Genomic DNA, 27,816 nt, shown 5'->3' on the forward strand with positions numbered 1-27,816 from the left:
AGTGAGACTTCATCTCAAAAAAAAAAAAAAGTGTGTGTGTGTATATATATATAATATTTATCAAGTATTAAAGTTTGCCATGAATTTAAAATATTTTTCATTTATGAAATAAAGATACAGCAAACCCTTCTACCTCCCCATTTCTTCCTCCCCCTCCTTCCATGGGGTAAGCCCCCCAGGGGTCTTCCCATCCATGTTTCAGGGTCTTCCTTCATCTCGGTGTAGCTGCAAGTGCCGCCATGGTTCTGTTTATTTAAATATCTACATGCTTGGTGTTGTGTTATACGAATGTTTTGCTACTTGCATTTCTAAGCTAGTTTATTTTTACAGAATTAAGATGTCCTGTGTAGGGGTGGATTTGGGGGTTTTCTTCCTGCTATATTTGTTCCAGAGCCATCTGGTGAGCACCTGAATGGATTTTGAGTCAGTCCCCTGCCGGGTCCCGCCGGGGCCCTGCTGGGTTCCTGTGGTGGGTCTGTGATCCCTCCCACCTGAGCATACCTGCCACGTTGGCCATCCGCAGGGCTTCCTGGTTCTTGGGCGTCTTGGAGCGGTTCTGGCTGCGCTGTTTGCTCCCCGTGGACCGGATGCTGCGGAAGTGGACCTCTGTGGCCTTGAAGAAAGCCACCATGAAGGGCTGCTTGTTCTGGGGCCCGTGCCGCCCAATCAGGCCCGCCAACTTGGGGTTGATGCTCTGCCCTGGACAGGAAGCAGCCAAGTGCACAGAAGAGTAGTTACAGGAGGGCCACGAGCGGGACAGGGCTGCAGAGATGCTATGCCTCCCGGTTCATTCATGAACTCCTTATTCCTCCATCCAGTAAGTATTTATTGAGTACTCACTCTAGGCCAGGTACTGTTTAAAGAACTCGGAACACAACTGCGAAAGCAGCCAAGAAAACATCCTGTTCTCTGGGTTTCCATGCAAGTGGGGAAGGCAGGCAGGAAATATAAGGGGTGGGGAACCAGGCTGAGGGCTGCGGAAGGTGGCAAGCTAGCGAACCCCATAAGTGCCACTCACATTCCATTGGCCAAAGCAGGTCGTGGTATCTGCCTAATTTCAGGGAGTTGGGGGGCAATCTTGCTCTGTGCCAGGGAAGGTGGGAACAACTGCAAACAACCCTAATGACTATAGGGGCCATCTGAGCAGAGATCTGGGTAACAGTGAGTGAGGGGGCCCAATGGATGTTTGGGAAGAGTGCATTCCAGACAGAGGGAACTGCAGAGGTGAATGCCCGGAGGCAGGAGCAAGGAGGGTGTGTTCAAGGGGCAGGGGCGAGTAGCAGGGACAACTGGGAGGGGCAGTAGGGGCACGAGTCAGGTCGGGTCCTATGGGCAACACGAGCACCTGCCTCAGCCCAGTGTCCTCTGTTGCTGATGTCCTCTAAAATTCACACCCACACAGAGCCTCAGGATGTGACCTCATTTGGAAGCAGGGTCTTTGCAGATGTGCTGTCGTCAGTTAAAATAAGCTCATCCTGGATTAGGATGAGCCTTAATCCAGTGACAAGTGTCCCCATAAGAAGGCCACATAAAGAGACAGATGCAGGCAGCCTGGGGAAGACAGAGGCCATGAAATGCCAAAGATTGCCAGGAGACTCTGAAGCCAGAAGAGGCAAGGAGGGATTCCTCCCTAGAGCCTTTGTAAGAGGACAACCCTGTGGCACCTTGACTTTAGACTTCTCGCCTCCAGACTGTGAGACAATAAAGCCCTATTGTTTCAAGCCACCCAGTGAGTGGAACTTCACATCCAGGGCCCTGGTCAGGACACCAAGGCGCTCTACAAGAAGCAAGAACCACTGGGGTGGGACTTTCAGTGGTTTTTATAAGGCCACTCAGGCTGCCCCTGGAGAGCCGATGGCAGGGGTCAACCTGGAAGCAGGGAGACCAGGTGGAGGCAACAGAATGGTCCACGTGGGAGGTGACGTGAGACTGGACCCAGAGCAGTGGGGAGGGAGGCTGGTGAGAAAAGGCCAGATCCTCAAGAGTTCATTTTTTAAATCTTTAGAATTTATTTTGGTTTTAACTTTTTGTTGTGAAATGATTATAGATTCACAGGAAGTTGAAAGACGATGTACAGGGAGGTCCCAAGTGCCCTTCATCCAGTTTCCCCCAAAGGTGACGTCTCGAATAACAAGAACACAGCCTCCAAACCAGGAAGGTGGCAGATTTAGGACTGAATTTGGGAAGGGATTATAAAAGGTGTGAGAAAAAGGGGAGTCTCATGAGACTGGCATGCTCTTGGCCCAAGCCCCTGGAAGAAGGGAGGGGCTGTTTACCAAGGTAGGGAAACTGAGGCAATGGAGCATAAGCTGGAAAATAGAGGGTGGAAGACAAAATGCAGTTTCGTTTAGCAGATATTGTATGAAATCCCTACTTGACACCAAAAGGAAGGTGTCAGGTGGGCAGCAGAGGTCTGGCCTAGGCTTGATCAATTGATCAATTGGAAGAGATGAGCTCTGGGCTAGTGAGGGAGGGAGTCGGGCCCAGGCAGGTTCAAAGCCCTGCCTCTGTCACTTAATGCACAGCTGGGGCTCAGGGCAGAGTTTTGCACACCCTAAGTGCTCAATAAATGCTAGTTCAGGTTAGAGCTTTGCACACCCTAAGTACTCAATAAATGCTAGCTCAGGGCAGAGCTTCGCATACCCTAAGTGCTCAGTAAATGCTAGCTCAGGGCAGTGGTCCAGACAGTAATGTAAGCTTGGGTGTCCCCAGCGTAGAGATGGCATTTAAAGCCAGAAGACTGGATGAGCTCGCCTGGGGAAAGTGTGTACAGCCTGACAAGCAATGTGAAGGTGGCCTCTGTGTTCCACTGAGAGGTCAGGGGAATGCAACGGAGACTGTGCAGGAGTACCCGGTAAGGAAGGATCTGGAAGACGCTTGGGCAGGAAGAATGGGGACACCAACAGGGTATGGGGTCCCAGAAAACAGGGGAGGAAAATAGAGGGAGCAAACTCCGTGTCCGTTGCTCTGCAGATGGACCTAAGAACACACTATCTATCCACTGGCTTTGACAATGATGAGGTCATTGGCAAATATATATGTAATACCATGTCTGGGGGTGATGAGTATTTCAAAGCCAAAAATAAAGCATCCAGTGGAAACAAAGCCTGTTTTACTCATGACAGCACAAGCTCAGAGAGGCTGAATAACCCGCCCAGGGATACCCGGCTTGGAAGCAACAAAGTAGAATCTGAACCCAGATGAGGATGACGGGGAGTTGGGAGGCTGAGCCTCTGCAGATACGGTGCCCCCAAGTTAAGTGGGAGGGGTCAGAGGCCAGCAAAAGCGATGGGCCTGTTCACATCTGGAATTAACTTCACCTGGAGTCCCCCAGACGGGCCAGAAGTCAAGAAACCCAGCCTCCCAGGACCAGATCAGCACCAGGGGGTTCACTTTGGTTTTTTAACAACTAGTGTTAAAAAGAACAAAATTTCCCCCACCCGCCGCTATTTTACCTTAACTCCCTTTAACGTTTGGCTTTCCTGCATTCTTGAGCGGGGTTTCCCGGAGTTCACCCATCTATAATTTGAATGGTTCTATAAAAGAAACCATTAAAGCTGAGCCCCTAGGAACTGTGTTTCCCCCACTAGAAGGCTTTTAGGGCAAAATAAAAATGCCTGGCCTGAAAAGCTGATGCTGTTCCAGATACCTTAAATCCACGCGCTGCAAAAAGTCTCTCTGCACCTCTGAGCGAAGGCGTCTGGCTTGCCTTGGGCAGCTGTCAGGACAGCCACATCCAGGGAGCCACAGCCTCAGCTGAGAAATGTCAGGACAGAGGGGCAAGAAGTGAGTCTCAAGGGTGTTTAAACCCGCATCTGCCACTAACCAGCCTGTGTGGGCTGAGAGAGGCAAGTTGTATGCTGGGGCCTGAATTCCTCATCTGTAAAATGGGGATGATGCCATGAGACTCATCTGTCCCCCCTTTCCGTGATAGCCAACCGGATTTTCATTAAGGCAGTTGTGCCTTACATAGCCTCCACCCTGGCCTTAGAGGTGGGGCCTGTGGTTTAATAAAAGGCAACTAATCCTCTGGCTACAGTGATTAGTTCGGGGATGAGCACATGACCCATTTTGGCCAATAAATGAAGGAGAAGTATCCTGGAGGTTTCTGGAAAAGAAGCCTCCCACTCTAGTGTCCAGAAGGAAGCCTGCCCTCTCTCTCTCTCTCTCTCTCTACACGATTGAGGGAGGAGGGATAGATGGAGCCACAGAAACAGCCACCATCTGGCAACCACAGGTGACCATGTTTCCAAAGAGGCCACCCTGGTAGAAGGCAGAACAGAGACCGGGTCTCTCCTGACATTGCTAAGTCACTGGATCAAGCCAGCCCTGAAGCCCGCATTCTCACCCCAGCCACTAAGATGAAAAACCCTTCGATTGCTTAGTCTGAACTGGTATTTTGGGTTGTTCTTGCCCCTTTCCTAGAGACTTGGGGACAGGGAGCATGGTGCCAGCCATCTGGGACCTGACATGGAACAGGTGCTCTGAGGACAGGTATGGAATCTTCCCCTTTGTCACCAAGTTTGGAAAAAGGTTCAGGTTTTTAACCTAAAGGCTGAACAACACCACAGCAGACGCTTATTCACCTTCAACAACAACAACAAAGGGATACAGAAAATACACTGGCAATTCCTAAAAAAATTTAATATGTAGTCTTCACGTGACCCAACAATTCCACTCCTAGGCGTGTACCCACGAGAACTGAAAACACGGGTTCACATGAAAAACTTGTACACAAGAGTTGGCAGCAGCATTATTTATGATGGCCAAAAAGTGGAAACAACCCGATGTCCGTTAACTAATGAATGGATAAACAAAATATGGTGAATCCATATAGTGGAATATTGTTTGCCATAAAAAGGAGTCATTTTCTGATCCATGCTACAACACGGACAAACCTTCAACTCGTTACACGAAATGGAAGAAGCCAGATACAAAAGCCACACATTGAATGATCCTATTTCTATGAAATGTCCGGAACAGGTAAATCCACAGAAACAGAAAGTAGCTTACTGGTTGCCTAGAGCTAGGGGTTGGGGGAGCAGGGAGTGGCTCTTAAGGGATATTTCGGAGTGATGGAAATGTTCTAGAATCAGACAATTGGATGGCTGCACAACAATGAGAATATACTAAAAAAAAAAAAAAATCACCAAATTGCACTCTTTGAAATGGTGAGTTTTATGTTAGGAAAATTAGATCTCACATTTTTTAAAAAAATAAAAAGCAAAACAGGGGTGGGAATGACCCACTCACTGTGCCTTAGAGGGACAGTTTGTATGAATAAACAGTAAGGATGCCTACCGCAGTGTCTGGCTGTTTACCCAATAAATGCCTGCCTCACCAGCAGCAGACTGGGAGCTCATGGCCCACCCTATCCTCAACACAGCCCCAGGGCAGATGCCGCAACCTCACTTTGCAAAGGAGGAACAAGACTCTGAGTGAGGAAGGCCTTTGAGCTGGTCCATGGCAAGGCCAAGATTCGAACCCTGGTCTGTCAAAACCAAAGCCTGCATTCTCTGCCACGACAAGCACAAGCCCTCATGCTGCAAACACACCCAAGGCCTCCCTTCCGTCTGGGTTTACAGTCAGTACTCAACTAGGGTCAAGGCTCCCCAGAAGGGGGTGGGACCTACACATGAGCTTGGAGGTCAGCACCCCAGGGGTGGGGAGGGGACAACTTCTTCCAACAGCTAGGTCTTTTTGTCCCTGTTATTCCTTGAAATGTCAAATGCCTGACTATAGTCATTTGGAGGAAATTGGACTGAAATACTCTGAACTCAGTTATCTGACTTTTTCTTGGGGTACAGGGGGCTCTGAAAACAATACCTGATGACTGCAAACAGAGGAAATCACAGAGAAGAACGTAGGCCCTGGAACATCTTGCTCAGAGCCCATTTGCGGGCAGCGACCTCCTATCCATCCCCAGGCGCCAGCACCGGCTATACAATTTGCAAGGCCCGGTGCAAAATGAAAATGTGGGACCTCTTGTTCAAAAGTGATTCATCATTTCAAGGTGGGGGCAGCAGAAGCAAACCCAGCACAGGGCCCTTCTAAGTTCACCCACACCTGTGAGGCTGGCCCCATCGCACACGCGTGACGCAGAGACAGGGTGCCATTCCACATGATTGGGACTGCACCATCAATCCTGTTTCATATCACTCTGCCCTTTACGTAATATATTGCAGACATATTTCCACGTCGATGAAACACACACTGACCTTCTTCCTGGTGGCCACAGAGGAGCTTCCCATCTGGAAACACTGAGATAGAAGCATCCTTTGCCTCGTCCTCTTCTCCTAACGTAGGTTCTGTGTCCCAGGCTTGAACAACTAACTTGTTTTTTCATTGATTAATTCATTCAGCAACTGTTTATTGAGCACCTACTGTGTGCCAGGGGCTGGGGCACATCAGTGAATGAGAACGCAACCACCCTGGGAGCTGACTGGCGAGGGAGATCAGCTCAGGGGTGCACAGTGCTGTGTCTGATGGTGGCAAGGACTAGGAGGAACCTAGGACAGGGTGGCAGGGACATGACAGTGGGGCACAGTGTACAGGGCAGAGTGAGCCATGGGAGGCTTTGGGGAGGGAATGTTCCTGGCAGAGGAAATGGCACATGCCAGGTTCATGAGAAATACACGGTGTGTGTCAGCACAGTGAAGAGGCCAGTGAGGTTGGAGAAGTGAGCCAGGAACCAGAGGGGTTGAGGCTGGAGATAGTGAGCGAGGAACCGGAGGGGGTGAAGCTGGAGAGAGTGAGCCAGGAATCAGAGGAGGTGAGGCCAGAGAGAGTGAGCGAGGAACCAGAGGGGGTGAGGCTGGAGAGAGTGAGCCAGGAACCAGAGGGGGTGAGGCTGGAGAGAGTGACCGAGGAGCCCGATGGGGTGAGGCTGGAGAGAGTGACCGAGGAGCCCGATGGGGTGAGGCTGGAGAGAGTGAGCGAGGAACCAGAGGGGGTGAGGCTGGAGAGAGTGAGCCAGGAACCAGAGGAGGTGAGGCCAGAGTGAGCGAGGAGCTTGAAGGGGTGAGGCTGGAGACAGTGAGCGAGGAACCAGAGGGGGTGAGGCTGGAGAGAGTGAGTGAGGAGCCCGAGGGGGTGAGGCTGGAGAGAGTGACTGAGGAGCCCGATGGGGGTGAGGCTGGAGAGAGTGAGTGAGGAGCCCAAGGGGGTGAAGCCGAGGTGGGTATGGGGCTGGGTCACCTGGGGTCTCCCAGCCCAGTGGGGGATTTGGGCAGGGGGCGACGTGGCCAGGGTTCTGTGGTGGGAGACCCATTCTGAATGCCGTGTGGGGAACCAACAAGGCTGGGAGAGAGAGTGGTGGTCCAGAAGCGCGTCCGCTCCTGCCCGCCCCTCCTCCAGGCCCCACCACGCTCAGGGCCGGCCTCCCTGGGACCCTCACACATACTACCCTCCTCCTCCAACAAGCTCAACAACTTAGGGGAAGGATGGTCTCCTGCACCCACTGCTCCTGCACAGAAGCCAGCTTTAACGCTGGCTCCAAAGCTTGTTCACCAGACAGGCCACAGCCAGCATGGTGGGCCTGCCCACTCCAGCGCAGTGGGCATCGGGGCTGCCTCGGGCATGGTGGGATGTTTAGCAGTACCCTTGGCCTCTTCTCACTAATGCCAGTAGCACCTCTCCATGTCATGACAACCAAATATGTCTCCAGACATTGCTACATGTCCCCTGGGAGGAAAACCATCCCTGGTCAAGAGCCATGGCTGTACAAACACACTCCCTAAACAAGCCAAGAAAGGAAGATGTGTAAAGGTGAGTCATCGCAGCCGAGTCTGACCTACAAAACCCAAGAGAGAATGTAGTGCTTTATCAAGAAGAGATTAATGAACTTAGAAGGTGCATCATGAAGCATCAACCAGTGCCTGAAGATTCACTTACTGAACACGTGTTCATGCCTCGGGTACTGAGCCCAGCACTACCGTGTGCTTTGGGGTGCTCCAGAGGCAAGACAGGTGCAGGCTCTGGTGGGGCCAACAGAAGGAAAGTTCCCTCCCATGAGCCACTAAATGAGGAGGAGCATGCAAATTAGCCTGATTACACCTAGGAAGAAAGAAATGTAGGCCAGGTGTGGTGGCTAACGCCTATAATCCCAGCACTTTGGGAGGCCGAGGCAGGCAGATCACTTGAGGTCAGGAGTTTGAGACCAGCCTGGCCAACATGGAGAAACCCCGTGTTGTAGAGACTAAAAACCCCGTGTTAGTAGAGACTAAAAACACAAAGAAAATTAGCTGGACATCATGGTGCACGCCTGTAATCCCAGCTACTTGGGAGGCTGAGGCACAAGAATCGCTTGAACCTGGGAGACAGAGGTTGCAGTGAGCCGGAGATCGTGTCACGGCGCTCCAGCCTGGGTGACAGAGTGAGACTCCACCTAAAACATATATATATATATAATATATACTATAATATATAGTATATATAATATACTATATATTATATATTTTTATATTATAGTATATATATGTTTTTATATATATTATACATATTTTATATATTATAGATATAAAATATACATATACTATATATTATATAGTATATATAGTATACATACTATATATTATATATTTTCTATTATAGTATATTATATAATATAGTATATACCATGTAATATAGTATAATACATATTATATAATTGTATATTATTGTATATGTAATATATATTATAAAATATATATAATATAGCATACTATAGTACATATAGTATATATTATATAATATAATAGTATATAATATGTAATAGTATATATACTATATATAATATATATAGTATATATACTATAGTATATACAGTATATATACTATAGTATATACAGTATATATACTATAGTATATATACTATAGTATATACAGTATATACTATAGTATATATAGTATATATTATATATAAAATATAGAAGATATATTAATATATATTATGTATTTTTTATGTGTATATATATATAAAGCACATACTAACGTAGGTGCTCGTGTACAGATGTAACATGTATTTTGTTCTAATACCCCAGGAAGGGCTGAGAAAGGTTATTTTGCAGGAGAACAATTCCTTTTCATTTTATGTTATAAAATATCAGATTTAGTCAGTGCGCGTAACTATTTACTTTGATTATTTGTATTTAAATGTCCCGGACAAGTCACACTGGCTAGGGAGCCAGACTGCATCTGTAAGGCATAGGGGCGAGGTGAGTGAACAAATTGATGTAGGCAGGAAGGCAGGACCTGCATCATATTTTAACCATAAAATCTGTAACTTTGAGAAAGTTTGAAAATATATTTTAGCAGAGGTTTAATAGTTTTTTTTTAAAGCCTGCAGATTTGCCCAAGAATAGCAGATTTTGAAAAAAAAAAACAAAAACAGGGTGCCTGATTGAATTTGAATTTCAGATAAACATATAATGTTTGCAATACGGGGGACATGCTGAACTAAGCGATTCTTTGTTGTTTGTCTAAATTCAAATTTAACTCGGCATCTTGTATTCTATCTGCCAAGAGATTCTCCTTAAGGGTGGGACAGAAAGGCTTTCCTGCGGTATAATAACTGAGCCCTCTGCAGGCTGCAGCTGCCAGGTGGGAAAGGGGCCCGGCCTACCTGACAGGCAGGTAGAGGGGCCCAGAGGTCATGGCTTTGCTGGTTTCTTCATTGGGACTCAGTGCTTGTCTCTCTGTGGTGTGTTTTGTTGCTTTTGGAAGTCTTAGTTTTTAAGTTACCATACAGTAAAATCGACCCCTTTTGGTATGCCCATCTGTAAGCACTAGCGCGTGTACAGACGCCGGTACCCAGCTTCAATCGGGATACAGAGCAACTCCACGCCACAAAGAACTCTCTGAGCTGCCTTTTAGCTCAGTGGCTCCCAACTGGGGTGATGCTGCTCCCCAAGAGACATGTGGCAATGTTTGAGACATTTTTGGTTGTCGTAACTGAGCAGTTGCTACTGGCATTGAGTGGGTGGAGGCCAGGGAAGCTGTCAACATCCTACGATGCACAGGACAGCCCCCAACTGAGAACTACCCAGTAGTGCCAAGGCTGGGAAACTCCGCTTTATAGTCACATGGCTCCGACCGCCGGCCTCTGGCAGACACTGACCCACTCACATCACTATAACTGCATTTTCTAGATATTTCATACCAATGGACTCCTGCACTCTTTTGCATTGGCTTATTCCAACCTGCACAATACCTTTGAGATCATCCACGTAGCTGCATTTCAATAGTTCATTCCTTTTTGCTGTATGTAAGTAGCATAATTTGTTTATCCATCCATCTGGTGGCTTCCAGCTTTGGTGATTACTCATATAATGAGAGACATCATGTGCAGGTTTTGGGGTGAACTTACCTTGGCATTTTTCTGATGTAAAGCAGAAATTGAGTCCTTTACATTGCCAAAACCAGCCCTTTGCACGCTGTAGGCGCCCTCTGTTCACAAAGCATCACAGCTACTGTTGTCTGAAGAGGCCAGGAAAGCTGTCTGACCAGACCTTTGCTCCGATGGTCCAGAGCAGATTGGAGAAGGCCCAATCATTGCAGGGAGGTGAGGCAGAAGCGGCTGGTGTGGACCCCACAGCCATGCCCAGCCCCCTCGTGCCTGACCTTCCTCCATCCATGAACGCTGCACATTAGACCCTTTCCAGCATCCCCTGCAGCTCCTGCTGGGGATGGATGCTGCAGGCTTCTCAGAAGTGTCTTCTCCCCAAAAAAGGTAGGCACATGATGAGATAAACATCCTTCTTCCTTGCCTACTGCATTTTCCTTCCATGCTTGTGGACATGGAGGCAGCCACATTGCCAACCATGATGAGAGAGCCTCAGGACAAAATGTCAACACTGTCAAGGTGATGGGGCCGGAAGGGAAAAAGCCTCGAGTCTGTTGATACTCTAGCCCAGGGGCCAACAAACTACAGCCTGCAGGCCATATCCAGCCCACTGCCTGTTCTTGCAAATAAAACTTTATTGGAACACAGTCGATGCACAGTCAGGAACGCATGATCTGTGGCTACTCTCACACTAAACAGCAGGCAAAAACGAACGCCTGACCCTCAAGGCCTAAAATATCTACTCTCTGGTACTTTACTGAAGATGAAAACCTTTGCTGACCCTGACTCTAACCAACCCTAGATCCACTCACTTCCAGACTTGTAGGGAAAACCATCAGTGTCCTCATGAGATAAGACATCATTATTTTCTATTATTTGCCAGTATAAGTATTCTGGGTACAGTTGATTCCATCGTTGCTTCTCAACAAAAATGAAAACCCACCAATGTATACCAAGCACCGTGCTAAGCCCGTTCCACGCATCGCTTCTCGCTGGAATCTCCCAAGGTAGAACTGTGACCCCACATTTACAAAGGAGGAAAGCAAGGTCACAGGCGCAAAGTCACCTACCGGGGACCCAATGCTAGGGAGTACAGAGTTGGAGTCCACACCCTGGCCCAGCCGACTGGAGCCTGTGAGCTCGACCCCTGCACCATCTGCCAATGAGTCCAGGCGACGGCAGGGAAAAGGATCCCCCAAAATTCAGAGAGACTGCCCAGGCATAGATGTAGGTGACCTACGGGGACCCCAAAGGTAGGAGGGATTCACTGAGGCATAGAGGGAAAGGCCTTCTAAAAGGAGCCTGGTGGAGATAGGACTCAGAGTGAGCTGAGGACAGGGCCCAGCCGTGCATCCTGGCACCGCTGGCAAACCCCAGACGACTTGAGCAAAATCGGCATGGCCAGCCCGAGGAACCCAGCGAACTCTGCGGAAAGACCCTGGAGAGCAGGCAGGGAGCACAGTGAGGCCCCTTGGTAAAGGAGGGGATGCAGCCCACCCACACCGCACAGGGGTGGCATCTCGGTTTCCTTGTGGCTTTTTTGTTTTCCAGGCCCAGGGCTACAGGCTACCCTTCCAAGGCCCACAGCACAAGAATGTTTCTCATTAATTGTGAAAAACACATTCACTCCAGCCATTTCTCTGGGTGGACCGAGGCCCAAGTGACAAGTGAGAACTTAGTTAACACTTGTGACATCTGCCTGGCCCCAATTACCCAATTCCACCCTCCCTATTCCTGCCGTCCCAGCCCTGGAAGGACCGATCCCAGCCACTGGGTCATCAGGCTTTCTCTTTTCTCTCCCTCTCCGGCTTCTGGACAAACAGGATGTGAAGCAATCGCATGGAGCGAAGGCACCTTGGAGCCAGCTGCGCCGTGGGCGGCATCGCTCACCAGCCTTGGCTTTGTGGGGCTTAGTTTCCGCAGCCGCCGCAGGCGAGTGGCTCACCTCCTGGCTCCTTCCTCAGCTGCCACAGCTGAGTGTCACACTTGGACAGCACATGCCCTTCAATCCTTTAAATGCTCTGCAATCCCATCCAATTCAATCTGGAGTGAGCATGAAGTAAGACACGTGCTCTCGTGTGTCACAGGAGAGACGCTCAGGGCTTTCTGCATGCAGATAGCCAAAATGCACATGCTCCTGACCCCCAGCAGACTTACTTCAGGAAACAAAGATGGGGTGCAGGAGGGAGAGAGGTGCCCTATGACCTTGGAGCTCAGGGTATGGAGAGCCAGCGCTTACTGGAGCTGGAGAAAAGGGTCCCCAACGAGGGAGTATAACATGAGGCAGACAAGGGCTCCCCGATCATCTTCTTGGATCTGAGAGGCAGGGCTGATTGACATGGCCCTCCTGAGTCGCGAGTGATTTCTTCTGCAAACAAGGAAGAGGAGGGAGACACCATGAACCAGGACAAAAGGCTGCAGTCCCTTTCTTGGGACAAATGACCTGGTGCTTCCATGTCTGCAAGGACGACAGTCTCCCCAGCCCAAACCAGTCTTCATCTCTCTGCAGCAGGCTTTGCGGGTAGAAGACGGCACAAGGAAAATGGGCGTATTGATTTGTAGAGCAGCAGGAAGCCCTTCTGAACCATACTCAGAGCCTCAGACCTCATCTGCATGGCTTCACCCCTGCCCTTCAGTACATGGTCTCTCGTTCCTGGTCGGCCTCCTCCTAGAAGAATGTGAGCAACACAACAGCCAAATCTTCATTTTGTTCAAGGCTGTGCCCCTGCTGCTTCCAACAGTCCTTGGCTCATTGTAGGGGCACAACAGTCCTTGGCTCATTGTTTGTTGAGTGAATAACTGTGCTTCCAACATAGGTGGAGAGGCTATTTGCTGTAGGAAACTTGTTCTAACAACCAGAGGCGGGGGTGGGGGAAGACCATCATTCATCATTCACTCCCCATGCTGCGATGCAGGGCCCACGAAAACACTATAATGTCTCTTAAAATCGGAAGATAAAACATGAACTTTTAGTGTCTAAGAAAGTTTTGGTTTTTAATTCAAAGCTGGGCACCTGCAATTCCAGCTACTCAGGAGGCTGAGGCTAGAGGATCGCTTGAGCCTGGACAGCCTGGGCAACATAGCAAGACCCCATCTCAAAAATAATCTTAATTTTTAATTCACCCAGAATTATAATATTCATCTTGATATCAACATGGCCATAAAACATACTTTTTAATTTAATTTTTTTTTTTGAGACAGAGTCCCACTCCGTTGCCCAGGCTGGAGTGCGGTGGTATGATCTCGGTTCACTGCAACCTCCACCTCCTGGGTTCAAGTGATTCTCCTGCGTCAGCCTCCCGAGTAGCTGGGACTACAGGCGCACACCAACACACCTGGCTAACTGTTGTATTTTTAGTAAAGACGGGGTTTCACCATGTTGCCCAGGCTGGTCTCAAACTCCTGACCTCGTGATCTGCCCGCCTCAGTCTCCCAAAGTGTTGGGATTATAGGCATGAGCCACCGCACCCGGCCCTAATTTTTTTTTTTTGTAATGGAGGGAGGAGCCCATAGAAGTCAAGGGCAGCCCTGGTCACTTCTGCAAAGGGGGCTCCCACAGTGAGTCCTGCAAGAAGCCTACTGTCTTCTGAGTGCTTTTTAGAAACACTTTCCTTCCCAGGTGAAAAGCCAGGTAAGACCTAACATGTTAGAGGGTCCTGGGGTCTCTACCTCCGGACGGCCAGGCTGGGTCCCCTGCAGGGGCTCATCTGCCCCTCCAAACCCCATCCTGAGGCTGCAGCCTGGTGAACACATTCCTTGGAAGATTTTCCAGCAAAGAGGAAGGGAGTTGGAGTCACAATCCTCTGGCCAAAGCCCAGGTCTACACCTGGGAGTCATGAGAAAGTTCCCCAGCCTTCTCAGCTTCTATTTCCTCATCTATAAAATGTTGGTGATATCAATTGTGCTACCTGGGCAGGATTATTGAGAACTAAATAAATCAACAATTAGAACATCTAACATTCATGAGCACAGACAGGGTGCTGGGCCCAGGATTCAGCATGTTCTGAGAACTCACTTTCTTCTTCCAGCCGCCTACAGAATCCGTGATGATATTATGTTCGTGGAACAGACAAAGGAACAAGACCCCAAGAAGTTGGAGTAGCTGCTGAGACCACACAAAGGTGACTGAGGAGCTGTGCTATGACAGGGCCAGGGGTGCCAGAGTATGTTTGTGCAGGGGTTGCTAGTCCATCCTGCTTCTAAAAGCTGCACCCACACTGGCAGCTCAGGGCCTGGCTTGTAGGGAGGGTTCCCCTGCCTTAAGGCCACAAGGTGGGAGGAGCCCCGAGCTGCAGGATTCCCTCCACTCAAAGGTGCCTTGCCTCTCCTCTCCTCTCCCCTCCTCTCCTCTCCCCTCCTCTCCTCTCGCTCTCCTCTCCCCCTTCTCTCCTCTTGCTCTCCTCTTCTCTCCCCTCCTCTCCTCTCACTCTCCTCTCCCCCTTCTCTCCTCTTGCTCTCCTCTCCTCTCCCCTCCTCTCGCTCTCCTCTCCCCCTTCTCTCCTCTCGCTCTCCTCTCCCCCTTCTCTCCTCTCCTCTCCCCTCCTCTCGCTCTCCTCTCCCCCTTCTCTCCTCTCGCTCTCCTCTCCTTTCCTCTCCCCTCCTCTCCTCTCGCTCTCCTCTCCCCCTTCTCTCCTCTTGCTCTCCTCTCCTCTCCCCTCCTCTCCTCTTGCTCTCCTCTCCTCCTCCTCTCTATCCTCTCCTCTCGCTCTCCTCTCCCCCTCCTCTCTATCCTCTCCTCTCGCTGTCCTCTCCCCCTTCTCTTGCTCTCCTCTCCCCCTCCTCTCTATCCTCTCCTCTCGCTCTCCTCTCCCCCTCCTCTCTATCCTCTCCTCTCGCTCTCCTCTCCCCCTCCTCTCCTCTCACTCTCCTCTCCCCTCCTCTCCTCTCGCTCTCCTCTCTATCCTCTCCTTTCTCACAGGGCTCTGGGCAGTGCTAGATTCACCCCGGGTCTCTGACACCAGCATCCAGCATGGGCTGTAGGACACAGCCAGTCCATGGGTGGGAAGCACAGCCTGGGGGCTGGAACAAGTGGAGAGGCTGCCTCTCCTCTCTTCTGTATTAAGGGAAAGACAAACAGACTCCAGCCCTCATTCCTGTAGCACCAGCCCATCCCCAGGGAGATGAGACCAGGCTCCCCGCTCGGCCTCCTCCTGATGAGCTGCAGGTGCCTGGGAGTTTATAGGCTTCTCCCCGCGAGGGCACGCTGGCCTGGAGCAGAGCCCCAGCTGCGGCTGCTCCGCATGGTGACTCACAGGAGGGCCCAGCTGGGAGGAAGAGGGAAAAGACGCACGCTTCCTGGGTGGTCTCAGAAGGGCACCTCCGCACTTTGACCTCGAGACCCCCCACCACCCGTGGCCAGATGGGAGGGAAGGAGGACGCCATCTGGGCTTTGGAGTTTTGGAGACCACTGGCAGGCAGGGGCTCATGTGGGGTTAAACACCAGCCTTCTGAAAGAAGGTCTGCGATGGCTGCGCCCCACTAGAATGGAAACACGCTGGCCCAAATTACTATCCTCCACATGCCCATTGTGTGCATGAGAAAAGCGAGGCCCCAGGAGGTGTCCGGGCTCCAAATTCCAGCAGCTGCTGGGGGCTCCTCTCCACCCACGCACAGTGTAACTGCCTAGTGGTTGCAAGGTTCAGGTGACCCTGTCTCTACCCCTTCTGGATGATGACATGGGCACTGCTGCCTGGGCACCTGTCTTCTCTGGGTGCTGGTGCAGGCAGGATATCCTCTGAGTTAATATCAGTAAGAGGTCCCCAGGGTAGGGACCAGGGTCTCTGCAGCCAGCTCAGGGCCAGGCACAAAGCAGGTGTGCACTGATTTGTCGGATGCGCACTGCCTCCCACAGGCCCTGCTGCCCTTCCCCGTGCAGGATCTGGCAGGGGAGGGTTGAGACCCAGAACCCGAGGGGTACCTGTCAGCCCAGGCAACATCACGCAAACAGGCTGCCCTAAGCACCGTGCACGACTTTGCCAGAGTGTTGTCACTGGGCCAGGCCTCAAGTTACCCAAGTCTTATTTTAAAAGGTGGCTAAGGAATAAAAAACTACGTATTGGGTGCAGTGTACACTACTTGGCTGACAGGAGCACTAGAATCTCAGACTTTATGATTTGCCCATGGAAACAAAACCACATGTACCCCTAAAGCTACTGGGGAAAAAGGGCATATTCCTGGGCGCATCGTCCGAGATCCTCCACGGTGGGTCTGAAATGGAGCTCAGGCACCCGCATGTGCAGTTTGCCCCCTAGGGTGACCCTGATGGACGCCAGGCTTGAGATCCTCCATGGTAGGGAAAACAAAGCATTTTCACAGCCATGATGTCTCGAAAATCCTAGACTCACTTGCTCTTTAGCTCATCCCCAAGAGGTCCAAAACTCCACACAGCCAACTGGCCATTATACACTTTGCCCCTCCCTGACAATCCGAGTGGGTGATCCTCCCCTGACTTGGGCAACCACACAAAACTCACTGCCTGGGCGCGCACAGCACCTGGACAAGCCAAGTCACTGGGCGGTGGCACCACACCCGGCCCCCAGGGCCCTGCCCAGGAGGAGCAAAGATGGTGTCCCGGAGTCAGAGGGGGTCAGGGACACAGCATCTAATCCTTGATCTGACTCTAGATAGCAACCTGCAGCCACTAGGCTGCAAGGAATGGAGAGGGTCTCAGGTGGGCTCTGAAATATGGAGCCCCGGCGGGTTCTCAGGAGCCTCCATTTCCTGCCTGTACCACGGGGATGTGAGCCATAGCATCTACCTTGCTGGGTAATCGTGAGGATCACAAGAGACAGTGGTGCTTCGTAGCAACCACACACTGAGCAATTAAACTCTTCACTTGCATGAGCTCATCTAATCCCTCACAACCGCCCTTGGAGATGGAAACTATTATTAACCCCATTTTCCAGATGAGACACATTAAGTGACTCACCCTAGGTCACAAGGCCGGAAATAGCAGGGCTAGGATCTGAACCTGGGGAGCCTGGCTCGGGAGCCCGAGCTCTAACCATCAGGCAGCACTGCCTCCACCAATGCTGAGCCTTTCTCCATAACCTGGACGATGGGGGAGTAGGTGCTGGAGGTGAAAGGGGCAAAAGGACTCTGACTGTGTCTGGGGGGAATGATGAGGGCAGGACTGGTAGTAAGAGGAGCTGGCCACAGGGCTGGCGTCAATTAAGACAAAATCACCTGAGCCAGCAGAACAGGCAAGACAGAGAAGCACAGAACCCACTGGGGCCCAGTTGGAAGGTTTCCCCAACATCTACAAGTCCACAGAAATGTGTTACTAAAAATAGAAAAATTAGCCGGTGTGGTGGCGGGCGCCTGTAGTCCCAGCTACTCAAGCAGCTGAAGCAGGAGAATCGCTTGTACCTGGGAGGCAGAGGTTATAGTGAATCGAGATCGTGCCATTGCACTCCAGCCTGGGTGACAGAGACTCCATCTCAAAAAAAAATAAAACTACAAATAGACAATGCCACCTCAGGAATTGGTCCTAGAGTTACACTCAAACGAAAAATGACCTACACACCAAGGTTTCCCACTGAAGCCCTGTTTGTGAGACCAAAAGACTAGAAAACACCTAGGCATCCATCCCAGGAGAGCTGGGTATGTCAGTTTTGGTGATCATGATGACGAGGATGATGACTGCTCTCCTTTACATGTGTATTACAGTTAGGTCCTGTTCTAAGCCTCATTACTCAAAGCACGGTCCAGGGACCAGCAGCTTCTGTCACCTGGTGGCTATCTGAGAACACAGACTCCTCTGCCCCAGGCCAGCTGAATCAGAATCTGCATTTTACCAAGATGCCTGGGAAAATCCTACGTACATTAAGGCACCATTTTTAAAAACTCTTCCCATAATAACCCATTACATCTTGTAACAACCCAATGGCCCAAATCTTCTCATCACCTGCATGCTGGATGAGAAAGCCCAGGCTCTGACAGGTTAGGGAAATTGTCCAACGTCACACAGTGTGTGGGTGGCAGAGCTACATGGACACAAAACACATGGAACAAGGAAGCTCTTTAACGGCTGACAGGACCAATCTCTGAGATAAGTCAGCTGGAGAACACTGTATATGCCAGGCCACCATTTATGGGAGAGGGGAAAAACAGAAAGCCGAATCTCCATGTAATTGCTGAAATACCCAGAGAGCATCTCTGAAAAGACAGAAACAGCAGTTGTCCCTGGGAAGTGGAACTCAGCAGCTGGAGAAGAAAGTGGGAGGGAAACTATTTAGTGTTACACATGTATTGCTCATAGCTCCAAAGGCAAACATTGTGAAGGTGTTTATTCAAAAATAAATGAAAAAAATTTTTTGTTCATAAAACTGGTGGAAGGAAGAAGCTACACAGCTGGAAACCATCACCACTGAATTTTAAGCAAAGTCAAGCTACAAGATATCATTTGTTATCTGTTTGGGGTGGGGAAAAATTAGCATAGAGAAATCCATTCCCACTTCTCCACTCACCATCCTTCCTTCTTCCCTTCTCAAAGGAGGCAGAACTGTGGTGGGAATGAGAGGTGTGGGGGAGGGCAGACTCACAATGGATTCTCCAGGAATTGGAGAGTCAGACCCACATTCAGGTTCTAATGTGGAAGGGACTAATGCCTTGCACAATGGCAATTTTGTCCCACAGGGCACAATCTGGCGATGTCTGGAGACATTTTTCGGTGTCACAACTGGGAGATGCTACTAGCATCTAGTGAGTAAGAGACTGGGGATGCTGCTAAACACCCTGCAGTGCACGGAACAGTCCAGAATGTCCTGTGTCCTGTGGTGTCACCTTGGGGCTCTAGCTAAAGTGCAGGTTCTGATGCAGCAGGTCTGGGGTGGGCCCAGGATTCTGCATTTCTCATAAGAGGGCTGCCCTCACCCCTGCTGATATGGGACCACCCTTTGTGTAATGAAGCCTTACCCAATTCTGCTATGACCAAACATGTAATCTTCTTGTGAAAAGAGGGGAAGGGGCTGCTTCTGGTTTGGATCAAAAGGCTGAACATGGAGTACTGGTTGGGAGGGGTGGGGAAGCCTGTTTGTAGTGAAGCAAGCATGAGCACTGCTGAGACCCTCCTGAAGTCCAGGAGCACAGGCTGCATTAGGACTGGCAGTGGCCAGGGGACTCACCATCCAGCGTCTCCACCGAGAGCTGCAGGCCCAGGTTGTGCCGTGGATTGACCACCCAGTGGTTGCTGGTGGCTGTGATGTCAAACACCAGCCAGCCCTCCTCCGAGGCCCAGAGGGTACGGCTGTCGAGCAGGAAGAGATCCGATTCCCTGCGAGAGAGGAGGAGAGACACGGGCTTCGCGTTAGCCAGGTCACAGCTCCACTACCCCAACAGATGGGAAGCAGAGCCTCATGGGGTGGGAGGGGAGGGAAAGAGTCCACTGGTCTCCGACAAGTGGGAACATCAGACCAAAATCCAGGCACAAAGACCCCTCAGTAGCTGTGGTGAGGAAAGAGAGTGCAGAAGAGCTACAAAGAGATACACGCAGGGAAAAGGCAGCTGTTACAAGGCAATCTCACCCCACAAATTGTTAAGGGCATCCCAGCGAGACAGAGTACAGGAAGACAGGGATTATGCAGCCTCCGTGTTGCTGGAAGAGTCTCAGAGAGCAGAAGTTGATAGTGACTGAACTATTCACCATGTGCCAGATACTGTCCCACGGGCTCAACACTACACTATCTCATTCAATTCCCACAACCCGAAGCTGTGGGAATATCATTTCCACTCAATTTATGGTAAAGCCATGATTTGCCCAAGGTCATTTAACCGGGAAGTTGCCAAGCTGGGGTTTCAGCCCAGTTACCTGTGTACCAGAGCAGATACTCTTCATTTCCAGGACGTGCACCATCTTCATGAGCCCACCAAGAGTTAGGAGGTGAATCTCTGGACTGATGGTATTAATAGTGAAAATCCTTTCATTCTCTCTTCCTTACTTTTTACAGTAGCAAAATGGGTAAAATCATAATTAGCTTGACAGGGGATGGAGGGTGAATGGGTGGTTGGATGGATGGGTAGATGGGTAGGTGAGTGAATGGATGGGTACGTGGGTGAATGAGTGGATGGATGGATGGATGGTTGGATGGATAAGTGAATGGATGGGTAGATGAGTGGGTGGGTGGATGGATGGATGGATGAGTAGATGGGTGGGCAGGTAGGTGAATGAGTGGATGGGTAAATGGGTGGATGGATGGATGAATGGGTAGATGAGTAGATGAATAAGAGGGTAAATAAGTGGATTGTTACATTTCTGGATAGTAGAATTCTAGTATGAAAGATCTTCATAACATTTCTTGCACACTTTTAATAAGAATTCAAAGTTTCAATACTTTGAGTCCTTTAATAGTCAACTAGAATATTTATACCTCTGTGTTGTACCAGAAACCAAGGCATAATGATGAACAACATGACACTGGTCCCTGCCCCAGGGCAACAACAGTCTCTATCATACCTGGAGTTATCTAATCTTCCTGGTGATTATAGTGAATCTTGTCTGCTCACACGTAAAGATGTCAGGCATATCCTTTATGGAGCACTTACCATATGCCAGGCTCCAGGTTGAAATGCCTGACCAGTCTCATGTCACTTAGTTCTTACAACACTCTGTAGGGTAGACAATATTCCCCATGCCATTGTGCAGAACTCAAAACTGAGGATCCGAAAGGTCAAGTTGTTTGCCCAGGGTTATGCCACTAGGACAGTCCAGGCAGGACTGGAAACCAACCAGGCTACCTGCAAGCCCAAGCTTGCAACTGTACACAAAGACAGTTCTTCTGGACACTGCCTTTTCAGAGCCTTTCACCAGTCAACCTCGTTGGAATGTAACCCACTAAGCCACGGGCAGGAGCCGAGCCACCCATGTCCCCTTTGATGAGGCACACATCTCCGGCTGGCTCCAGCCCCCAGCTCTCCTTACTAACACTGCAGACAGCCACCGCTATTTATCTTCCTGTCTGACCTGGACAACTCTAGGTTTGTGAGGTCTGCTAGATCATCCTTCTGCTGCATGCCATAATATGTTAGACATTCGTCAGGCACATCAATGTGAACAAGGCTCAGAGAAGACACACGGGAAATAGATCTGTAATGTTAGCAAGTATTGGGAGATTAACAGACCCGGAGAAGCCTACACAGGGAAGAAGAACCAGGGTCAGAAACAGACAGGAACCGAGGCAGGTGTGAGGGCACAGGGCAATTTTCTCAGGCACAAGCACAGAAGGAACGAATCGGAGCTGCTTTTCCCTCTGGGCCTCTCTCCATCCAAAACTCTGGGGGACAGAATCCAGTTGGCCCAGTCAATCTATGTGCCCACTCCTAGCCATGGGAGGGTGGGCACCCCACAGCAATGGACACATCACCAGGACCACAGATGGGCGCAGGAGTCACCTCATCCCATGCCACCTCAAACTCTCCTTTTTAAGTAATATTCAACGACCCCCAGAACCTGATTCAGAAAATGCTTAATTCTGTTATTGCTGTGGTTTCAATGTTTTGTCCTTCCCAAGACTCATGTTGAAAATCTCCAATGCATCATTATTAAGAGGTGGGCCCTTTAGGAGGTGATTAGGCCATTGGGGATGGATTGATGTCTTTATGAATGGGTTTAAGGGAGAAAGTCTGGACCCTTTCTGTTTTTCCATCTTCGGCCATGTGAGGACACGGCAACGAGGTGTCATCTTGAAGCAGAGGGCAGCCTTCACCAGACACTGACCCTGCCAGCGCCTAGATCTTGGACTTCCCAGTCTCCAGGACTATAAGGAATGAGGTGTTTGTTTTTTGTTTGTTTGTTTGTTTGTTTGTTTTTAAAGATTGTAAAGGACTCATTCCTCTCTCAAGCACAGAGAGATGACAGAAGCAAGGAAGTCTTTTTAGAGCCACACAGGACTTTGAAGACCCTAAGTTTACCTTTCACATCCAAACTGAATTAAAATCATGAGATTATTTTTTATGACTCATTTACTTCTTCTTCCCCATGCTCTTTTAGAGGTAGTTTCAGGCTGGCTTCGGGGATGTCTACACAGATTTTAAACTTATAAACAAGAATTTCCTGCTGTCTTATCTCCAGTTTGCCTGGATGACTTTCCTGGCTTTGAAAAGCTACCAAGGTTGTCAATGAACCATTAGCGATTCTCAACAATTAACAGATGAGACAAGAAGCACCACTCCAAGTCGAAACAACTTCTCCTACTGAATCAGGCTCCCAAGGCCCCTGTAGGAAATATCCACACCTCAGCACAGAAGTCACAAACCCAGGTGGTGATTTTGCTGGAAAATTGTTATTAGCAGGAAAATGTGACCAGATATCTGGACAGGCCCTCGAGGACAGTAAAACAATGAATGGTAACCAGAGGAACAGAGTGAGACCTTTAAACAGAGAACGCCTCGCCAAACGATACTGAGCATTCTCTTATTGCAGGCTATGACACTGAGGCCAGATGCTACAGGCCAGCACTGACTCATCCATGAATCAACGTGAATGCGTCAACTCCCCTCCTTCAAGTCATAGTTTGCAATTTGTCCCAGGCACACTTAGGAGAGCCAAATCTTCATTAGAAGGCACTGGGAGACAGGAGCCTTGCTGAGATGGGTCGAGTGTGAGATGCTAACACGGGCTTTGCTCTCAGACTGAGAGCCCAGGCATGAGGTTGGACCTCATGGAAAGGACAAGGAAGGAATTACTCAGCAGCCAGGTCCAGTCTGACAGCTCGGAGAGGGGGAATTTCTAGCTACCACCTTGAGCATCGTAAAAGAACACTGGTTCTTACAACCAGGAGAGCACTGAAGGAGCCCTTTGTGACATTTTTATTTACCTTGAACACACTGGCCTCCCCAGCCCAGCCCAGGTGAGAGAAGAGGTAAGGAAGGCTCAGGGTGAAAGGCCCTGAGGAACCTAAATGCGTTCTTTCACCTTCGCCACTGCTGAGAATCTCGGTGCTTTCCACGCCTCGGTTCTCTGAATCTCCCCGCCAGCCCTATGAAATGATCAAAGTCCCGTTACTGTTTTACAGATGAGAAAAGTTGGGGTCAGTGAAATGAAGCCAGTTGTCTCCAGGGACACACCTGATAAGTGGCAGAACCAGGCGACAGCGCAGGAAACCTGACTCAAGAGCCTGAGCGCTTAAACCCTGCCACCTCCTTCACTCACCTGGGGATAAGAGACACATAGGAAGATGTCAAATCCTGTATGATACGTGTTGTCATCACAGCGTTGTGTGGGGCAGAGTAAATACTAGAGGGGGATGAAACCCAGGTGATAGAGAAGGGATAAGGCAAGGTTACGCCAGATAATTCCCGTGTCTTGGTTTCCTCTTATGTAAAATGAGAATAATGCCATCTTCTTCAATGATTAGGAAGAGCCAGGTTAAGACCAGCCTGGCAGCAAACTCCAAGACACTCCTGGAAGAGCATCTATACTTATTACAAGGTATGTCAGTGTTGGTGTCTATTCTCTGCTAAACTTCAGGAAATCCTAGGATGGGGACTTTACATGTCTTGGTCCCAGAGGTTATGTGACTTGCCCATGATTCTCCAGTCAACAGACCACTTGTCCATTCCAAGAATGTTTACCTTGGACTCCAAAATTTGTCAGAAAAGTGTCCTATGTTCACAGTAGTGTTAGATTTTCTGCAAATAACAGCCACCAACAATTCCTTGTCTCTGTATGCACATGCTGCTGTCCCATAAACTTGTGGAGTCTGTTCCCCACCTCTGAAGTCTGGACTGACCATGTGATCTGCTGTGACCAGTAGGACCCAGTGGAACTGAGGTCCTGCCAGGCTCAGGACTGGGACTCAAGAAGCCTATCATTTCTATTTTTGCCCTCTGGGAAGGAAGCCACTGAATCGAGAAATCTGACTACACTGCTGAAGGAAGAGACCACATGGAGGGGAAGGAGGCACAGGCCATGGAGGATAAGGGTCTATAAACCAGAGAGAGAGAGAAAAACCAAGCCAGTCCCCAGTGAGGTGCCATCTCAGGCCTTCCAGACCTAGTCAAGCTCCTAGCTCCATCAGTGACTACAGCAGATACCAGAAAGAGTAGAAGAACCACCCAGCTAAGCCCTGCCTAAATTCCTGAGCAATAAAACGATGTTGTTTTAAGCCACTACATATGAGTGGTTAGTTTCAGAGATAGATAACCCAAACAACAGTCACATTGTTTATAACAGAAAAACTGAGCACTAACCATCCAGTGAGAGGGACTGGTAAAAACATTATGGCACATCCAAGGCAACAGAGCCCTGCACAGCCGCTTCAAAGGACCGTATAAATCTACACTTGCTGACAAGGTGGAAATATGATAGGAAGGTGCTAAGAAACAGAATTTGTAGGACTGAAACTTCTGGGAAAATGCAAAATGCAAACATTGGTGCAAAAAGAAATGAAAATTTTGATTTGCCCAAAAGAAACTGAAATAGGAAGGTCTTTCCCATCCCCATACCCCAGTTGGTTTTATAACCACAGATTTTGCAAATTATCAACAGATAATTCTTTCTTATATAATTTGATCAAGAACATGGAAGAAGGAGTGTTTGAAACCCATATTGTAAAGCTAGCACGCCACTGACTCCCAAAATAGAGAAGGCTAATTTGAACAGACATTTTCCTAAAGAAGATGCACAAATGGCCAGTGAGCCATGAAAAGATGCTAAACATCATCAGCAACCATTAGGGAAACACAAATTGAAACCACAGTGAGACAGCACTTCACACCCACTAGGATGACTAGAGCCAAAACCACAGATGATAACTAGTGTTACTGGCAAGGATGTGGAGAAAGTGGAACTCTCATATACTAATGGTAGGATTGGAAAATGGGGCAGCCACTCTGGAAAACAGTATAGTGGTGTCTCAAAAGGTCAAATGTAGAATTACCATGTGACCCAATAATTCAGCTACCCACAGAAGCAATTAAAATACATGTCCACCCAAAATCTTATACACCAATGTTCATAGCAGGATTATTCACAGCCAAAAAGGTAGAAACAGCCAAAGTGTCCATCAACTCATGAACAGATAAACAAAATACAGTCAATTGATACAATGGAATATTATTTGGCATTAAAAAATGAAGTTCTGATAAAGGCTACAACACAGATGAATCTTGAAATCATTATGCTAAGAAAAAGGAGTCAGACTTAAAAGATTGCATAGTATATGAGTCCATTTCTATGAAATGTCCCAAATAGGCAAATCCATAAAGACAGAAAGTAGGGCCAGGTGTGGTGGCTCACACCTGTAATCCCAGCACTTTGGGAGGTAGAGGTAGGCAGATTGCTTGAGCCCAGGAGTTCAAGACCAGACTGGGAAAGACGGCAAAACCCTGTCTCTACAAAAAATATAAAAATTGGCCAGGCGCGGTGGCTCACGCCTATAATCCCAGCACTTTGGGAGGCTGAGGCGCGTGGATCACCCTGAGGTCGGGAGTTCGAGACCAGCCTCACCAACATGGAGAAACCCTGTCTCTACTAAATCACACCATTGTACTCCAGCCTGGGCAGCAAGGGCAAAACTCTGTCTCAAAAATAAATGAATAAACAAATATATATATATATATATATATATATATATATATATTAACCAGGCGTGGTGGTACATGCCTGTAGTCCCAGCTACTCGAGAGGCTGAGGCAGGAGAATCGCTTGAGCCCAGGAGGCGGAGGTTGCAGTGAGCTGTGATCACGCTACTGCACTCCAGCCTGAGTGACAGAGCGAGACCCTGTCTCAAACAAAAAGAAAATAAAAGAAAGTAGATTAGTGTTTGCCAACAGCTAGAGAGGTAGGGAAAATGGGGGTAACTCTTAGTGGGTATGGAGTTTCCTTTCGGGGTGATGAAAACATTCTAACATTAGACAGTGGTGTTGGCTGCACAACTCTGAATGTACCAAAAACCACTGAATTATACACTTCAAATCTTAATAAAGCTATTTTTTGAAAATGGATAAGGCCAATCTAAGCCCCAAATATAGAGTATGGTGCCATTATGTTAACAATTGTTTTAAAGTGTACACACAGCTGCATGAAACATTTACATGCATACACACCAGAGTGGTAGCAACAATTCACTGTGAAGTATTTTGCTTCCCTTTACAAGCTAACACATGTACGTCAATATTGTCTCAATTTAGTAAGCATGCCCTATTTCTGGAAAAAGCTAGATCTGTATGGGGCAACATATTTCCATGTTATACTTGATCAGCAGAACAAACCTAGGTGAGGGGGCAAGCCTGGCTCTCATCTTCTTTCCTGGGTTTGGACAGTTTTTCCCACTCCTCTAATCTCAGAGAAAGGCAGCAGAGCCAGGGGACAGGCCACACGTCTGTTGTCTATAAACTTGATGATCCTTCCACTTTCTCAGGCTGTTTCTGATTAAAGAAACAGCAAGACCCCAAAAGTCGTCTTCTCTTCTCTTCTGAAACTGGGTTCTCCCATAGCCCTGCTCTGCAAGGCATGAACCGCTGGTGACCCCAATGCCGCAGCACTGAGAGGCGTTAATATTTAACCACCAGCCTGGGGACAGCGTGTTGCTGGGCTTTCAGGTGCCTCCTCCCAAGGACGCCCAGGTGAACCGGCTGAAATCTAATTCTAGGGGAGCAGGACGAGGAACCGCACATCCCCAGGCTCGTTTCCAGTGTCTCCCAGCCCACCTTCCCCTGGAAAGTTCTACCACAATGGAAAAGGGGATATTTTAAAATCTCAAACGTGGGAAGGCAGGAAGTCCTTTTTTTGGCCTCTGGCCACCTACCTAGAGGCTATTTAGAGACTGATCCTCATGGGCCTTCACCCACCACCCCCCTCCCAGGGGAGTAAGACTCCCATGTGGGATGCAGGACCCGGCCTCAGTGCAAACACAGATCCAGGGAAGATGGCCCTGAAACTGCCCCAGGGCAAAACAGAGCGGAGTTGGGAGTCTGAGGATCTCTCTGGCCCTGAGGCACCCAGGCACGCGTTGGAGCCACAGGAAACACGAATTCCAACATGGCCACACAGTGCACACTGTCTCGTTACCTGGGACAGTCCCCATCCTGTCTGCGCCCACCATCGGGGCTCCTTCAGCCTCCTGCCCCTGGGCCCAGCCATCCAGGGTCTTAGGAGCAGAACAGGCCCTTGGAAATCCATTCTGGTCATTTTAATTTTCAGCTTGGAAAGATGAGAGAGTTTCTGTCTTGCGCATGGGTAGCTGGTGGCTGAAGGAGGATTAGAAACCAGTTCTGGGCCATAATTTAGGGCAGTGTAGTGAAAAATGTTCTCGCCATCACAGCCTGAGAGCCAGCCTGATCTCCCCCTCTGCTACCTTCAGACACAGCCCCCCACTACCTTCAGGGAGCAGGTGCAAGCCAAGGTTGGAAGGGCCGCATTTGGAATCACCTGGCTGGAGGCCGGGGGCCCTCAGCACCCTGACACCTCGTCCTGGGCACCTACTGCACACTAGGCTCTTAAGGGACACTCTCCCACCTCCTCCTCCCTCCTCCAATGAGGTCAGTACAATCCGCAT

The 27,816-nt window shown here is 49.3% G+C and overlaps 1 protein-coding gene across 2 annotated transcripts in view; it reads right to left on the bottom strand.

Moving 5' to 3' along the window:
• BMP7 (bone morphogenetic protein 7) overlaps positions 1–27,816 on the bottom strand; it is a 97,773-nt gene that overhangs the window by 14,439 nt on the left and 55,518 nt on the right. Inside the window, exons 3-4 of one of the 2 annotated variants that reach the window (XM_001170064.7) lie at positions 19,447–19,595; positions 502–699 (exon numbers count right to left, since the gene is read on the bottom strand). In XM_001170064.7, the coding sequence (XP_001170064.1) occupies positions 502–699; positions 19,447–19,595 (347 nt within the window). The remainder of the gene's footprint in view (positions 1–501; positions 700–19,446; positions 19,596–27,816) is intronic. The other variant, XM_054674519.2, reaches the window with a different exon arrangement.

Source organism: Pan troglodytes, chromosome 21 (genome assembly GCF_028858775.2).
Source record: "Pan troglodytes isolate AG18354 chromosome 21, NHGRI_mPanTro3-v2.0_pri, whole genome shotgun sequence".
NCBI classification, from domain to species: domain Eukaryota; kingdom Metazoa; phylum Chordata; class Mammalia; order Primates; family Hominidae; genus Pan; species Pan troglodytes.